The sequence below is a fragment of the Pogoniulus pusillus genome, chromosome 37 (assembly GCF_015220805.1).
Source record: "Pogoniulus pusillus isolate bPogPus1 chromosome 37, bPogPus1.pri, whole genome shotgun sequence".
In the NCBI taxonomy this organism is placed as follows: domain Eukaryota; kingdom Metazoa; phylum Chordata; class Aves; order Piciformes; family Lybiidae; genus Pogoniulus; species Pogoniulus pusillus.
The window spans coordinates 1,865,083-1,881,150 of NC_087300.1; the positions used below are offsets into that span (position 1 = coordinate 1,865,083).

The 16,068-nt window shown below is 56.2% G+C and overlaps 1 protein-coding gene across 1 annotated transcript; it reads left to right on the plus strand.

The window, feature by feature from the left end:
• The first annotated feature begins 5,300 nt into the window (after window positions 1–5,300).
• Window positions 5,301–15,974, plus strand: HEYL (hes related family bHLH transcription factor with YRPW motif like). The gene is made up of 5 exons (XM_064172598.1): window positions 5,301–5,663; window positions 9,594–9,660; window positions 10,963–11,046; window positions 11,461–11,542; window positions 13,153–15,974. The coding sequence occupies exons 1-5, from the start codon at window positions 5,584–5,586 to the stop codon at window positions 13,809–13,811; spliced, it is 972 nt and encodes a 323-aa protein (XP_064028668.1). The 5' UTR covers window positions 5,301–5,583; the 3' UTR covers window positions 13,812–15,974.
• Window positions 15,975–16,068: the final 94 nt, after the last annotated feature.

Here is a 16,068-nt window from a genome sequence, read left to right on the forward strand (position 1 = left end):
GAGACCTGGCACATTAGCATTGCTGGGCGATGGTGGGGGGAGGAGAGGGCAGAAGTCTTTTGAAGGGTTTGTTGTTTTGGGGCTGAGGGAGGGAAGGGCTCCTTCCGCAGGCAAAGTCCCAAACAAAGGCATTGTGCTCCTCGGAGCCCTGGGGATTGGCCTCAGGGGAAGGCCAGGGCCTTGCTTCACCAGCCTTGGGGTTTCCCATCTCAGCTTCTCCTGTTGCTTTAGCAGGGATGGAACCTTGAGGCCATTGGTGTCCTTCCAGCACCCAGAGTGGAGCAGGGCTGGCACCTCTGGGGTGGGATCAGCCTGCCCCGACAGCCAAGGAGTCCCCCACCGTGGCATCTTCCTGCAAACCATCCTGTACTGCAGCAGCTCACCTTGTCCACATTGTCCTTTCCAGGTCCACGACACACGAGAGGAGCAGACCTGTGTCCCCCAGCGGTGAGTTTCGGGGCTCTCTCTGTGCAGCCACAGTGGAGCCTTGCCCTTGGTTTGAGCTCCTGGACAAGCCAGCAACCCTGGCTGGCAGCAGGGCTGGTGCAACACTAATTATCCCTCACTGCTGTTCCTCTCCAAAGTGAGTGCCCAGTCCATTAGTGTCATGATGGGTGGGGAAACTGAGGCACATCGAGGCTAGTCAGGACTAAACACTGGCGTCGTCTGACACTAATCCCTCAGGATGCAGAACTGACCCTGGAGCAGGAAGGTGACCCTGTCCCTGGCTCTCCTCCAGCCCTGCTGGCCTGGGGATGCAGTGACACAGCTACCTTGCACCTGGCATCATAGAATCATAGAATCAAGCAGGTTGGAAGAGACCTCCAAGCTCATCCAGTCCAACCCAGCAGCCAGCCATATCCAATCAACCAGACCATGGCACCAAGGTAGTTGTAGACAGCAATGAGGTCACACCTGAGCCTCCTCTTCTCCAGGCTAAACAACCACAGCTCTCTCAGCCTCTCTTCATAGGACACCTTCATGATTGAAGGTCCCATCCTTGCCCTGGGCACAGGCTAAGGGTGCCCCATTTCATGGGGCAGAAGCTCTTGCAGAGAACAGCAGCACCTTTGAGGTGCCCTGGCCACAGACCCAGCAGGTGCAGCCTCACGGTGCCCCATCCCATGGGGTTTGTAGGGTTGCCCAAGCTGAGCTTACCACATCCCAGGCCACGGTGGCAGGGCCAGCACAGACCTGCTGAGAGGCAAGAGGTGTGAGGACACAGGTGGCAGTGCCAGGGTGGCCGGGGTAGCGCTGAGCAGACACAAGCTCTGTCCGGGGAAGGGTGAGGCCAGGGCTTTGTGGGAAAATGCTGGAGCTGCCTCCCCTGGACTGCCCCTAGCCGTCGGCTGTGCCGGCTGTGGATTGCGTGGGCCGGGGAAGTGGGGGGAGAGTCAACAACTGCAGCGCCTCTGGCTTGGAGCGGAGCCATGGCAAACAACCCTCTGCTGGCCACGCTCCAGATCTGACAAGACACAGAGGTGATATCGTATCGTTAGCTCCACGCTTTCATCTCCAATCACCTCTCCTCTCTGTGCTTAATCTCTCTGCCTAGCCACAGAACAAGGCAGCCTGGCCACAGCAGGCTGGCCACAGATCCCATCCAGCGTCCCTGCCAGGCCTCTGCTTTGGGAATTCCAGCTGTGGCTCTGGCAGCCAGTGGTGGGACCTGAGGTTAGGAGGTGATGTTGACTGAAGAAGTGTGGACAGGGCATTCCAGGCATGCACGGGGTTAAATCAGAGGTGTCAGTTCACGGGGAGGTAACAGATACCTCCTGCTCCTGGCTGCCTCTGGCTTTCCAGAAGCCTTGCCCTGCCTCCCACATTCCAGCTGCTGCAGCTTTTCACAGCTGGCCGCTCTCTGGGGACATTTCCCAGAGCTGAGCAGCAGGGAGGGGAGGGAGTGGCTGTGGTCCCAGCATGGGAAGGAGGGGGTTGGTGGCTGGGCTGACTGTCACCCCCTCAGGGAACCTTGAGCTGGAGCCTTTCTCCCCTAGGAGTGAGCTGACACAGGCAAATCTGGGTGATCCCAGGTCCCTGGCAGGGATCCACCCTCAGCCCTGGCCGGGAGAGTTTTTCCTGTTGCAGAGAAGGGACATCAATCTTTGCAGCTCACTTATTCCTTGGCCTCCAAAGCAGGGCAGCCAATTAGTGCTGGGTGTGATGGATGGCTCAGCCCCATCCTCGTGACACCCATCCTCTGCAAGCAGCTCCCACCACGGAGAGGCACTGCCAGCCATGGTGGAGCGTGGCTCTTGCCAACCTTCTGAGTCCCACGGGGTCTCATGGGGGTCCTGGGGACAAGGAGAGGCACTGCAGCCATGCTTGCTGAGTTCCTAGAGACCATGCAGGAGGGGAAGCAGCCCTGAACACTTGGCCAGGGGTAGCAATTCAGGGCTTGGGGGAAGGTTTCCACTAATAAATCCTTGGCTTGGCTGTGTTAAGTCCTGCAGGTCGCTGGGGAAGAGCAGATGGGCTCTGGGCAGATGTTGGCCACCAACCATTTGTGGCTCTGTGCTCGAGGACAAGCTCTGCAGCACAAGGAAGTGTATGATGGGAATGGCTTCTGTGGGGAGAGGCAAGCAGGAGGCAGAGAGCCCATTTCTGCGTTTAGATCCAGCAGAGAGACCTTCTGGCTCTCTACAACTACCTGAAAGCAGGCTGGATCAAGGTAAGGTCTCTCCTCTCTGGGGACAAGTGAGAGAAAGAGAGGAAATGACCTCAAATTGCACCAAGGGAGGTTTGGGTTGGAGGTTCAGTGGGTTTCAGTGAAAGGGTTCTCAAACACTGGCACAGGCTGCCCAGGGAGGTGGCTGAATCCCCACCCCTGGAGGTGTTTCAAAGAGGCAGAGCTGAAGGCCATGGTTTAGCACCAGGCTTGGAGAGTGGAGACATTGGTTGGACTCAATGATCTTCTTTGCCACCCAAACAGTTCTATGATTCTACCCCAGCTGCCCTTCCCCAGCATCAGCTCCTGGTCACAGCAGAGTGTATCTGACTGCTCTCTTCCACAAGCTATGGGCAATGTTTCCTGAAAGCTGGGCTCCTCAAACCTGGGCTCCCCAAACCTGGGCTCCCCAAACCTGGGCTCCCAAAACCTGGGCTCCTCAAGCCTGGACTCCCCAAACCTGGTTTCCTTCCCATGCAGCTGAACCCATTTAATCCTTCCCTGTCACCTCCACTGAGCTGACCTGCCAGGGCTCTCCACTTCGGCTGCTCCACGGGCCAGAGCTAATCCCGGGCTGGTTCAGATGGCCCTTCCAATGCCCTTCCAATCCCCAGGGCTTGCTGCAGACCATTCTAAACCACTCTCCAGGAGCAGAGGCTGAAAAAGGGATCCGATTACAGCAGAAGTGGGTTTCAGGGCCCCCACTCTGCTCATAATGAAGTGTAATCCTAGGAAAACATGTTGCCAATTACACTTCAATTGAACCCAGATAATGATGCTTAGACAAGGCCCAGAAAAGATGAAGCCTGGACAGCAAATTCCTTTCTAATGGAGAAGAGAAGTGTTCCTCCGTGGCAGCTCTGGGCTCCCCTTGGTTCAGGCTCCCCGTGAGAGGAGCAAGAGCCTGAAATCACCACTGCCATGGTTTTATCAGTGGCAAGAGCATTAATCTCTGCAAAACACATGTTTATGGGAAGTTTAGCTTGGAGATGTCTGTGCTTTTAACTGAAATCACTTCGGAGGGGGAGAAGAAGCAGGTCTCAAAACTGCTAACCCAACACATTTCTAACTCATTCTGGTTCAAAGCAACTTTTGATTTGGAGATGTGAGCTAGGAACAGCTCAGTTTCTTGGCCACTTTTTCCCTCCCCCCCCCCCCCCCCCCCCCGGTAAAAACGAAAATAGAACGTTAAAATGATAGATAAGAAGTGGATGTTTTGTTCTCCTCTTTTTTCCTTCTGGTTTACAAACGTTTCTGAGATGGCACTGAGCTGGCACTGAGATTTTCCATGGGCTGGCTGGAGTCCCTTCAGTTTTTTGTCTGAGGTGAGGGGACAGCAAGGTTCAGCCTCAAAAATCAGTCGTGAGAAGCTGAATCTCGCTCAGCCCCCACGTGCTAGGCTGGGGGCAGGCATGGGTGAAGGGCAGGAGGGTAGGAGCTTGGAATTTGGCTCTCACAGCAGCTGCTTGCGAGGTGCTGGGGGATTGCAGCCATCTCGGGGTTGCCGGGTGCGGCGTGGGCGAGCTGGCAGAGATGGCTGAGGCAGATAGGCAGCAGCCAGCAGGGCGGTTGGGTGCCTCCGTGCGCGGGGGAACGGGCGGCTGGGCTGGCCCCGAGCTGCCGGGGGCTGCTGTTATCACTGCCACAGGCTTTGGGAAACCCACGTGTTGCCAGATCTCAGCGCTGATTATCCCCTGCGAAATAAAAGGCATTATTTTCGTACCGTCAACCTCCACTTCAGCTCCCTCACTCCTCCTCTCTCTTCTTTCTCTCTCCTTCTCTTGCCCCCCACGCACAGGTTTGGGGTTTTTTGCTGCCTTGGAGTGTTTCAGCTCTCAAAAACAGGCTCCCACCTCCGTGCGGCAAGCTCCGGGAAGCAGAGATGCTCCCTAGATGCCAGGGCCGGGGGTCAAAGTTTCCAGCATGAAGGAATGAGACAAGAAAACATCATTTCAGCCTAGCGTCCAACCCCTAAAGTCGGGCTTTGGGTGGTTTGTTTTACTGGGTGGGTCTCAAATGCCCTGGCAGTGCCATCAGCTGGCACTTGACGACAGTCCGAGGCTGTGGGAGCATAGCAGGGGCCCGAGCTCCCATCGGGACCACCAGGGCACGGTGCTGGGATGCCAAAGCACGGTGCCACCACTGCCACGCTGGCCATCGGCCGCGGCCACTGCTCGATGCCAGGCAAGGGCATCTTCTCAAAGAGCAAGAAGTTGGTTTCCGCCTGCCCCGGGAGGTGCCCCGGCGTGGCTGCGCGGCGCGGCGCGGCGCGGGGCAGACATGTGTGTGCGTGTGGGGCTGGATGTTGATTTTTCCCTGAAACAGCTCAAGGCTTTATCAGTCCCATCTCTTTCCCACGGTTTTCTGTTGCCAGTGAGGTCACTGGTCCCTTTAAACTGGGGCTGAGGCCAATGTGCAGCGGGTGGAAGGGGGGCCGTGGGCAGAAAGGGGAGGCGGGGGGGGGGGGACACGACATGAGACTGTTCACACAGACTGTTCCTTTTACAGGAAGACTTGGGATTTCGACCAGCGAGCGGGAGGAGGAGGAGGAGGAGGAGTAGGTTTGGGGAGAGGGGAGGGGGGGGCCTGGGAACCTGGGAGCGCCGGCGCGGCCGCGTAATCCGTCACTCCCGGGAGATGTCTCATTAACCCATTAACCGGGGAGGCTGGGGACGTGCTGGGAGGGGAGCGAGGGAGAAGCCAGGGGTGTCAAAGGCAGAGTGCGGGCAGGGGAGGAGCCGGGCGAGGCAGGCACCGGGAGCAGCTCCTCCGAGCAGCCCGCCTGGGAACGGGACAGGGCGACCGCGGGGACAGACGGCGGCGGCCGCGCGTGGGGCAGCCTTATCCAGCCCACCAGCTTCTTGCCACCGATAACCCCTACTCGGGAGCTCCCCGTCCGGTGCTGCACTGCGAGGATGAAGCGGCTGTGCGAGGAGAGTTCGTCGGACACGGAGTCGGACGGCACTATCGACGTGGGGCGGGAGGAGGAGTACAGGTGAGGCTGTCCCGGGTGCGAGGCTCCCTTTGGGGTCTCCTGGCTGGAGCGGGGTCCCCAGCACCAACAGCTCTCCGCAGGCTTCATGGGGCGGTTTGGTGTTTGCCGGGGCAGGGCACGACAAAGCACCGAGCTCCACCGGGGAGTCACCGTGAACCGCCTGGCACCTCGCTTAACTCCTTAGGGCTGGGCTGGTCCTGCCCTGGGCAAGGACGGGCACAAGTGTGTCACTGCGGTGGGCAAGTTGTGGGCTGATATTGGTGTCAGGACTGGCCCAACGAGAACCCAGAGCCATGACAACACTGTCACAGCTGTTTCGAGCTGATTGCATCCAAGAAACTGCCTCGTTAAAGCCACAGTAATTAGGCTCTGCTGCCCGGGGTGGGGAGAAAGGCTGCTCTCATCACCCTCAGCTGCAGCCCGGCTGCTCGCAGGTCTCTGCACCCTGAGGTGGGGCAGTCACAGAATCATGGAATCATTAAGGTCGGAAAAGACCTGTAGGGTCAAGCCCAATCATCAACCCAGCATCACCATGCCCATGTGTGTCCCCTGCAGAGCAGAGGCTCCTGGATGCTGCTGCAGCCTTCGCTGATCCAAGTGCTCCCGGGGAGTGTTTTGAGGAGGTTTTGCATGAGAAACGCTTCTGCTGTGCTGAGGAATTGGTAATGCCCAGGCTGGGGCTTGCATCTTTGTTAAGGAGGGAGCTGGTGCAGCCTGGCCAAGCCAAGGGTGTCCAGCTCTGAGTGTGCACTTGGAGATCACAGACCTCAGGCTCCATCCTCTCACTGCTGAGCTGCAGTTTCAACTCTGGGGCTTTGCTGCTGGGTGGAATAGGTGAGGTAGCAGTGAGGGTAGGACCTCTACGTTGTTCCTTGGGCTTTGCTGTGCTATCCTAAGCTGCAGTTCTGCTGGCAAAGAGCATCTCCAGTTCCCATGCTGCGTCAGCCATTCCTGGGCATGCAGAGGGCACTGGGGATGGAGGAAGGGCTCTGTTAGTTGTTCTCATCCAAAAATCAGTTTTTTTTGAACTGTTATTTCAGTAGCCAAGTGTCCTACCTCCAGGTCCAGTGAGGCATCAGACAAATTAGTTCCCCTTTGACTGCCTGATGTCCTGAGTGGGGAAGTTGCTCTGCCCAGTGCCAAGCTCAGTTTCTCATGGGGCTAAATTCATGAGCCTGTTGCTCACTGACACAGTCCCAGCAGAGCCAGGCAGGTCTGACACAATTCCCTCACCCCTTTTGCACTTTCCAACTGCAGCAATATTTAATTCACCTTCCTGCTGCATCCAAAGTGCATCCCACCTCTCTACATCAGTGCAGTCTAGTGTCTTGGTGGATGACTTACAGAATCATTTAGGTTGGAAAAGACCTCAAGTCCAACCTTTCTCTAACCCTACCAAGGCTGGTGCTAAACCATAGCCCTCAACACCACATCTCTGCCTCTTTTAAACCCCTCCTGGGATGATAATTCAATCACCTCTCCAGGCAGCCTGTTCCAGGGTTTGAGAACCTTCTCAGTGAAGAAGTTTCTTCCATGTCCAACTTATACCTCCCTTGGTGCAACTTGAGGCTGTTTCCACTCCTATCACTTGTGACTAGGGAGGAGAGGTTGACTTCCACATTACTCCCATTCTCCCCTCAGGGAGTTGTAGAGAGCAATGGTCACAACATTTTATTTCACTGAGGAGTAATGATGGAGTTTTGATCTCCCTAATGAGATCCTCACTGCTAAGGAGTCTGTCTTCTCAAGCCAGTGATAGAACTTCGCACACATGAGTCCTGCTGCTCATGCCAGGCAAACACACAGCCAGGAGAGCAGCTTCCACTCTGACGAGTTTAATGTGGTCCTGCACGGGCTGCTGGTGGATGGGGCAAACCAAAGCACCTACAGGAGGGGAGCAAGGTGGAGTCCTTAGGGCAGGGGAGGCAGCCAGGCTGTCTGGCCAGGGCTCCCAGCCCAGTACCCATCAGCTGAGTGGTTTGGGCAAACCAGTTCCCCTGTGGAGCAGGGCTGAGTCACTGCGGGTGTGAGGCTTGGTTCAGAGCCCACAGTGAGCCTACGGCCCGGGGTCACTGCAGAAGCCCAGGAGATTGCCTGCATTTTGGATCTGGGAGGGCTGAGCAGTTTTCCTTTCTCTTTTTTTTTTTTTCTTCTTGCTTTTTGTTTTGAATCGACAGCCAAAGTCAGGCTGCAAAGGAGAAAAGAGAGCAGAGAGCAGCACAGACATTTTAACCATCAGCCCAGGCAGCTCCAGAGGCTTTTATGTGGTTAGAATCTGCCCAGCGCCTTTTGCGAGCACATTTTGCAGCCAGCGAGCTCCTTAGATCCACATCTGGATCTACAAAGAGCAACACGTTCAGGCAGCTCTGCAAAGAGGCTCTCAGAATCCACTCTCCTCGACTCCCTGAGCGCCTGCTGTGCCTTCCTGCGCTGCCAGGCGAGCCCAGGGCCTGCCCCCTGCTCTCCTGAACCCCCATTTCCCCATCAGCCACGCTCACCCCCAGCTGCCTTCACGTGTAACTGGCACGGGGTGCCCCTGCTTGCAGAGCCACCTCTGCCCAGGGGTAGCCCACCCAGAGACAGTCAGACTGGGTACCTGCACGGAGATGAGCAGAGCAGGCAGCAGAATGTGTTGTTTCATCTGGTGGTGTGAAACCACTTCTGAAAGCACCTCACTTGGGCCTACCAAAATGTATTTTTAATGGGCTGGAGCTTGGGCTAGGCTTTGGCAGGCTGTGCAGGCAGCTCTGTCTCTGCAGGGGCACCTTTAATGCTGCTAAAGTGCTTGGTCGAACTGCAAACCATTCTGCTGTGGTGGGGTGACCTCAAGCACCCCTTTGCAGACCTGTGTGTCCTGGGCAGTCTCTGTGTCCTTCTGGAGCTCGGTGCTGGCTGGTCTGGGTATTAACATCCCTGCACACGTTAGGCACAGACACAGCCCCGAGCCAGTCCTGCTTCCAGAGAGAGAAACCCTGTTTGGGGGAGGTGCAGGTGGCCCAGCTGCCTCCCCGCCCCGGGCAGAGGGGGTTTGCTCCAAGGAGTTTCCCACGCCTGGTTCCCCATCGTTACAGAGACTTCACCTCCTTGGTCACCTAAGGCTTGAACTTGCCTCTTCGTGCACATCTAGTGCTGACCTTTGGTGTCTTTAGCCTCACCCATGCCCACCAGGCACAGGATGATTTGTAAGGCACTCCTCCTCGGTCTGTGTCCCTCATCTTTGCAAGCAGAACTGGCCCCCAGGATTGCTGACCAGCAAGCAGGGTCCCTGCTCCCTCACCTCCTGTTGCCTGTTCCCTCTGTCCAGTTCCTGGCCCTTCTCTGCCGGGCTCAGGGGTGTCCATGCGTTTGGAATGTCAGGGATCAGCCCACAATTTCGTGGAGTTGCTCTGCAGGAAGCCCTCAGAAACCACATCAACACTGCCCTTAGCCTCACCCTGAGCAGCCACCAGCCCTTTGCTGCCGCCCTGGGTGGGAGCTCAGATTGCTGCTGCTGCTATCACAGCTCCCAGGCGCAGAGCCCTGCAGACAGGGCAGGCTCAGACACGAGAGCCAAGAGGTTCACCCGTGGAGAAGAAAAGAGGCCACAACTGCAGAGCTTGGAGCGCTGCTTTTCCAGCCCTGTGGAGATGCCAGCACGGGGAGGCTGAAGCAGAAATGTGCTTGGTGGCAGATAGGCAGTGTGGTGCAAATATCTGTCCCGGGCTGGTGGGAGACTCTCAGAGAGGAGAGAGTGGGATTCCAGTCTCTGCTTGGCTCCCCATCCCCAATTCCTGAGCTCTGTGTTGTGGGTAAAACCGAGATGGGAAGCACAGAAGACATTATTCAGTGTGTGTGTGGGGACTGCAGATGGCAGGCGTGTGTAAAGCAGATGTGCAACAGAGGTTTCTCTGCAGCGAGGGCAAGGACTGATTCCTCCTTCTTCCTTTCCAGACACGTTTCCAGGTCTGTGTCTCCCACTACGACATCTCAGATACAAGCCAGGAAGAAGCGGCGAGGGGTGAGTGTCGTTTGCAAGGAGCCTTTGGCCCTGCTCAAAAGGCTGTCCCCAGCCTTCTGCTCAGCTCCTTTAAGCACTGAAAGGTCACAAGAAGATCCCTCTGGAGCTCTCTCTTCTCTAGACTGAATAAACCCAACTCTCTCAGCCTGGCTCCACAGCAGAGGGCTTCCAGCCCCTGGATCATATTTGCAGCTCACTCTGAACCTCTATCAACAGCTTCCATGTTTTTCCTGTGCTGAGAATTCCAGAGCTGGATCCTGTTCTCCTGTGCCCAGCTTTTGAAACCAAACCATTTGCTTTTGTCCCTGTTCAAATCACCTCTCTCATTCTGCTGTTGATGTTACTGAGGGCTTTAGACCTCTGAGCTGTGGCTGTATCACAGAATCACAGAATGGTAGGGTTGGAAAGGACCTCCAGAGATCAATTCCAACTCCCTTGCCAAGACAGGGTCACACAGGAATACATTCAGGCAGGTTTGGAATGTCTTCAGAGATGGCAGCTCCACCATTTCTCTGGGCAGCCTGCTCCAGTTCTCCTTCACCCTTTAATAGAAGAACTTCATCCTCAGCTTCAGCTGGAACTCCTGATGTTTGTGCCCATTCATTGAATGATAGAATGCTTTAGGTTGGAAGGGACCTCAAGGATCATCCAGTTCCAACCCTCTGCTGTAGGCAGGGACATCTCCCACTAGAACAGGTCACTCAGAGCCTCGTCCAACCTGGTCCTGAACACCTCCAGGGAGGCTGTGGAGCACAGAAGCACCCAATGTGATCAAAGATCACATTGGGTGCTTCTGTGCTCCACAACCTCCCTGGGCAACCTGTGCCAGTGTCTCCCCACCCTCAACCTGTGCCAGTGTCTCACTGCCCTCAACCTGTGCCAATCTCTCACCACCCTCACTGCAAAGAACTTCTTCCTAACATCCACTTTCAATCTCCCTTCTGCCACTTCAAACCCATTCCTCCTCCTTCTGTCATTACCAGACCTTGTCAATAGTCTCCCCTAGCCCTCCTGTAGCCCCCTGCAGATCCTGCAAGGCCACTCCAAGGTCTCCCCCAAGCCTCCTCTCCTCCAGGCTGCAGAGCCCCAACTCTCTCAGCCTGGCCTCATAGCCGAGTTGCTGCAGCCCTCTCAGCATCTTGGTGGCTTCCTCTGGACTGGCTCCAACAGTTCCATGTCCTGCTTGTGTTGGGGGCTGCAGAACTGCAGACAGGACTCCAGGTGGGGTCTCAAGAGACCCCTTGTCCCCCTTGTCCTGTATGTGACCATGGTTTCTCCTCTCCACTTGCAAATCTCCTGCAGATCATCGAGAAGCGGCGCCGGGACCGCATCAACAGCAGCCTCTCGGAACTGCGGCGCCTGGTGCCCACTGCCTTCGAGAAGCAGGTGAGTGTGCCCCTGCTGCCACCCACCCTCAGGCTGCCTTAGGGTACAGCCCTCAGAATGAGCAGCTCTAGAGCCATGCTACGTCTTTTCTTATCATCATCACTTCAGGGAGTAAGTAGGTGCTGAAACAGGGTGGTAAAATGATAGTAACAAATAGCCAGGAGGCCCCGGGGAGGGTAAATTCAATCCAGAAAGACTTTTACAGCCCAGGAGATGCACAGAAATGAGTTTGCAGTTGGCATGCAGCTCCTTTCGGGACTCCCAGTGTGGAAAACAGAGCATGCTCTGCTCCAATCTGAGTGCTCCTGGGCTTCAGGATGCCTCGGGGAGGAGGTCATTGGGCAAACCCTAGCTTCTCAGAGTCATAAGCACCGAGACCATGAAATGATGAGCTGCCCTTTTCTTTTCCTGCAGGGCTCTTCTAAGCTGGAGAAGGCAGAGATCCTACAGATGACAGTAGATCACTTAAAAATGCTTCATGCCACTGGAGGGACAGGTAAGAACCACTCTCGTAAGAGTATGGGTGAGGTGAAGGGGAAAACCTGGGAGGAGAATCCTCCATCAGCCTCAGTAGCACTCAGCACCTTGTTGCTCACACCAATTCCACCGAAGCAGCTGCTGCCTGGGAGGGTTTTTTGACAGGAGGCAGATGGAGGTTTGCTGTCTGTTGCTTTTTATCCAGGTCAGCATCCCCTGCATCCATTTGGCAGATGGGGGGGATGTGGGACAGGCAGTTCCCCAGACCCACAGGGTCTGTGTCACTGTCACACCCGCTGCTAGAAGCTGCTCAGGCAGAGCCATGCTTAGTGCTCTGGAGCCTGCTTCCAGAGCAAGGATATTAAACTCTTTGCCTCCTCCCTGAGATATATTTCCTGCAGAGGCTGAGTTCTGCATGGGGACTCTGCAAATAAACAAGGCTTTCCCCCCCACTCTGTTCCTTTATTCCCCTCTGTGTGTGTGTGCCTCTTGGTTGTTATAAGAAGAGAGAGGGAGCCCTGTGCAAAATTCAACAAAGGTCTTATTTGTGCTGAGACCTCAGTACAGACCCTCTGTCCCGTTCCAGTTAACAGGATGGGGATCACAGCTCCAGTAAAGAAGTCTCTGGCTTGCTCACCACACATTTTTTGGCTTACTGGGGACATTGCTGGCATCCAGGCTTTGGTTCAGAGCTGTAACTTGGTCTGGAACATTTGTTTAGATATTCAGTTTGACTGCACTGCAACAAAGGGCTGCATTGTCATGAGAGACCCTGTCAGGCTAAGTGGTCCAGCTCTTCACTCTGCTGTGACATTCTCTGCTTTAGTGTTTATCGTCTCATGAAGCTGCAAGCAGGGAGCAGAAGCCTGAAAACCAGCCTTTGGATACATTTTATCTTGCTGATTTCTGTGGCTTCCAGCTTTCTTGGCTGAGTGGTTGTGGTTCTGACACTGTCTTGTGTCCTCCTTCTGTTGGAATGAGGTATAAAGACTGGGAGCCAGGCAGAGGAAGATGCTGCTCATCGAGCTTCCTTGGCCAGATGGTTTTGGTTCTGGCACTGCCTTGCTGTGTCCTTCATCTGTTTGAATGAGGTTCAAAGATTGGGAGCCAGGCAGAGGAAGATGCTGCTGAGCTGTGTAGAGGAGATTCAGTGTCCTGCCCCTCTGCAGGACGGGCACTTGGCAAGTCCCCATTTCACAGAAACATAGAATGGTTTAGGCTGGAAGGGACCTCAAAGACCATCCAGTTCCAATTAGACTTGGAAAGAGAGAGCCAGCACCCATCTAGCCCCAGGTCACATCTCCAGCACCAAGAGCTGATAGAACCCAACAGCAAAAAATGCCTTTCTTCTTGAGCACAGTTCATGAAGCCTCTTACTCACCTCACATGCTGGACAAAGAGGCTTCATGACCCTGCCAGCTGTGTCCTGCTGAGACAACTGCGGGTGCCGCTCCCGGGCACGCAGCCGTCCGGTCCTCTCCGACACCCACTTGGCTCCCTGCTGCGGTAATCTCCCGCGGCAGCAAAGTGCCTCAAGTGAGATGGGAGTGCAGCAGGGAGGGCAGCGAAATCCAAGCGCATTCCTCGGCTCTGCAGGGCCTCACTCTCACCCCTGGCCTCTCCTTACAGGCTTCTTAGACGCCCGAGCCCTGGCTGTGGATTACAGGAGCATCGGCTTCCGCGAGTGCCTCACTGAGGTCGTCAGGTACTTGGGTGCCCTCGAGGGCCAAAACGCCGCTGACCCCATCCGGCTGCGACTCCTCTCCCACCTTAATAACTACGTGGCAGAAATGGAGCCTTCGCCTGTGGCCACTTCCCTGCTGCCCATCCAGACGTGGCCGTGGTCCTTCCTGCACAGCGCTGCTTGTCCGGTGCAGATGCCCAGGAGGGAGGCTGCTCCCACGCCCCTTGTTTTGACTGCGTCTTCCCTGGCTTACCCAAGCCCTGCCGTGAGGCCAGCCCCGCTTCGCCGTGTCCCCAGTGACATGCTGCCGTCGCGGCGGAGCTTCCTGGCCGGCAGGATGGCCTCTTCCAGCCGCAGGGCCCGAGGGCTGAGCTCATCCGCGGCCGGGGCGGCCGTGCCCAGGATGCCGTCGCCAGCGAGAGAGGGCTCGTCCAAGAGCAGCCAAATCGCCACCTTCCTCTTCTCGCCAGCCTCTGCCAGCATCCCTGTTCCAGCAGCTTACACAGCCCCTCCTGCCCTGGGCACTGCCACGCAGGGACCCGGCATCAGGGTTGGGACCTCCAGGATCTGCCGCTCCTGGGCGACTGAAATTGGGGCTTTCTGACCCACCCTCGCCCTGCTTCCGAGACAGGAATCCTTCAGCCTAAGAACAAACTCAGCTGAGAAGGCATCTTTCCTGCTTTGCAGAAGCCAAGGATCCATCAAGAAAACTCTCTGTGCTCTCCCCTCCCTCCTAGCACCTCCTGACCACCCCACGGTCTGCCCCTCCTGCTGCCTGCGAACGTAAATCACCTCCGATTCGATGCACTTGTCTGCGGGCGGCTGTGCTCCAGACCCTGCCGGCGACAAGGGAGGGGGCACAGGCAGATCCCAACCCTCTTCCTCCCCCCGCCCCAGCAAACCCCCTCCACAGTGCCCAGTGTGGCTCTCCTTTGGAAAACAGCCAGCTGAAATACTGTTTTATTCCTCGGGGACTCACTCCAGAGCTGCCAGACAGATTTGCTCACGCTGCTTCCCCAGCTGCAGCACCTGATTTTGCTGTGGTGGGACAGCCCCTCCCCAGCACTGTTGGCACCCCCCACACTGCAGGCTAGAGCTTCCCCCCTCCTCCCTAAAGCCCCCTTAGTGACCTGCTTGCCTGCTAATCCCTCTGCTTTCCTTGCTGCCCCACCAGTTTTTCCCACCCCTGTGCCCTTGAGGTGGAGGAGGCAGCAGCATAGCAGAGTCCAGCCCAGCCAAAACCTTGTCGTGCCCACAGGGCCTGTGCTGGGTCCCTGCACAGACCGGGCAGGAGCAGCTGCCCGGGCACAGGGAGGCTTCTGCAGCTCTGGCTCTGCACCGAGGTGTGAAGCAGAGAGATGAGGTGAGACAGAGGATTTCAAAGGGATGTCTGTCACAGAGGGGCAGGCTCTGATGGCCAAAGTGAGAAGAAAAGGCCTTTCCCTCTGCCAGTCTCGCTGCTGGAGCTGTCTCTCCTCCATCCCCTGCTGAACATCCGTGACTGCAAAGGGGGAGAATGGATCAAACCAGCCTGCGTTTGAAGTGCCTCCCTCATTCTTTTAGCACCACAGCCCTCACCCTCTCCTCCCACAGTGCCTCTGTTTTCTTTCTTCAGCACCATGTTTTTGGTCTCACATCACTCATCCCTCTCCCTGGGCCCGGAACAAAACCCACTGAGGTTGCAGACCTTGGCAAGTTCTGGGTCTCCACTTGTCCTAATTCCCAAAAGCTTTTTCTGCCTTAGCCTGCGTGCCCCTAGACAATGCAGCAGATGCACCTCTGCTCCTCCAGCTGTCCCTTCCCTCTTCTTTGGGTGGAAAGGAACAGAAACTTGAACCTCTCAAGCCACCCTGGTTCTGTGCCAGGTCCCTAACTCCCATGGTGGCCAGAGCAGGGTGTCTCAGTGCTCTCCCTCATCTGGACACCTCCCATTCCCTGCATCTGTGCCTTGACTTGCTGGGATACACAAACAGAACAGCCTGGACCTACTTGTTGCATTCCCACCCCAAGAAGTCTCACCCACCTCTGCAGCACTGTGACATGAGAGAGGAGTGTGGAAAGGTCAGAGCAAAGACAGGTGAAAAAGGGGAAGAAGGAATGGGAGAGATTCTCCTCAAGCCCCAGGTCAAACATGCAGCTGGTCAGACTGTGTGGATGAGCTTTTGTCTTCCTGCAGATCCTTGTCGGGATGGGTTGGGAGGGAATGAATTGAAGTTTGAGGAGGGCAGATTGAGACTGGAGATGAGGAAGAAATTCTTCTCAGTGAGGGTGGGGAGACACTGGAACAGGTTACCCAGAAAGGTTGTGGGTGCCTCCTTCTTGGAGGTGTTCAAGGCCAGGTTGGATGAGGCCGTGGCCTAGTGGGAAGTGTCCCTGCCCATGGCAGGGGGGTTGGAACTGGATGATCCTTGAGGTCCCTTCCAACCCAAACCAGTCTATGAATCTATGCATCCCAACTGCCCTGTGCACATCCACGGCTCTGCTGTTGTTTCGGAAGTGAGTCCCTCCCGGCTGCTCTTAACACAGAAATGCCTCCACTACTTCTCCTCACCCTTGGCCTTGGAGTGCCAGAGTCAGCCAGGAACAAAATCCTCCCTTTTAATACAGCCAGAGAGGAGGTCCTCGTGGCCTCACAGGGTTCCTGCACCGCTGGCACGCTAGAGCTCACAGCTAGTAGCCCTGCCCCACCTCGCGCTGTGCGGAGCTGTTAGAGTCACGAGCTGGGACGCCCAGCCAAGGTGGCAAATAAAGTCTTTCAAACCCCTGTCCTGCCTCTGAGATGTGCTGGTGGTGGGAATCTGTTTGGCTGGCCCTGAAAAGCTTGAAAAGAAGGTAAGGTGCAGCTTGTAAGGTTAAGATCC

Coding starts and splice junctions, on each gene's coding strand:
- HEYL (XM_064172598.1), top strand. CDS start 5,584: ATGAAGCGGCTGTGCGAGGAGAGTTCGTCGGACACGGAGTCGGACGGC. Junction 5,664..9,593: donor GGGCGGGAGGAGGAGTACAG/GTGAGGCTGTCC, acceptor CTTCCTTTCCAG/ACACGTTTCCAGGTCTGTGT. Junction 11,047..11,460: donor CCACTGCCTTCGAGAAGCAG/GTGAGTGTGCCC, acceptor CTTTTCCTGCAG/GGCTCTTCTAAGCTGGAGAA.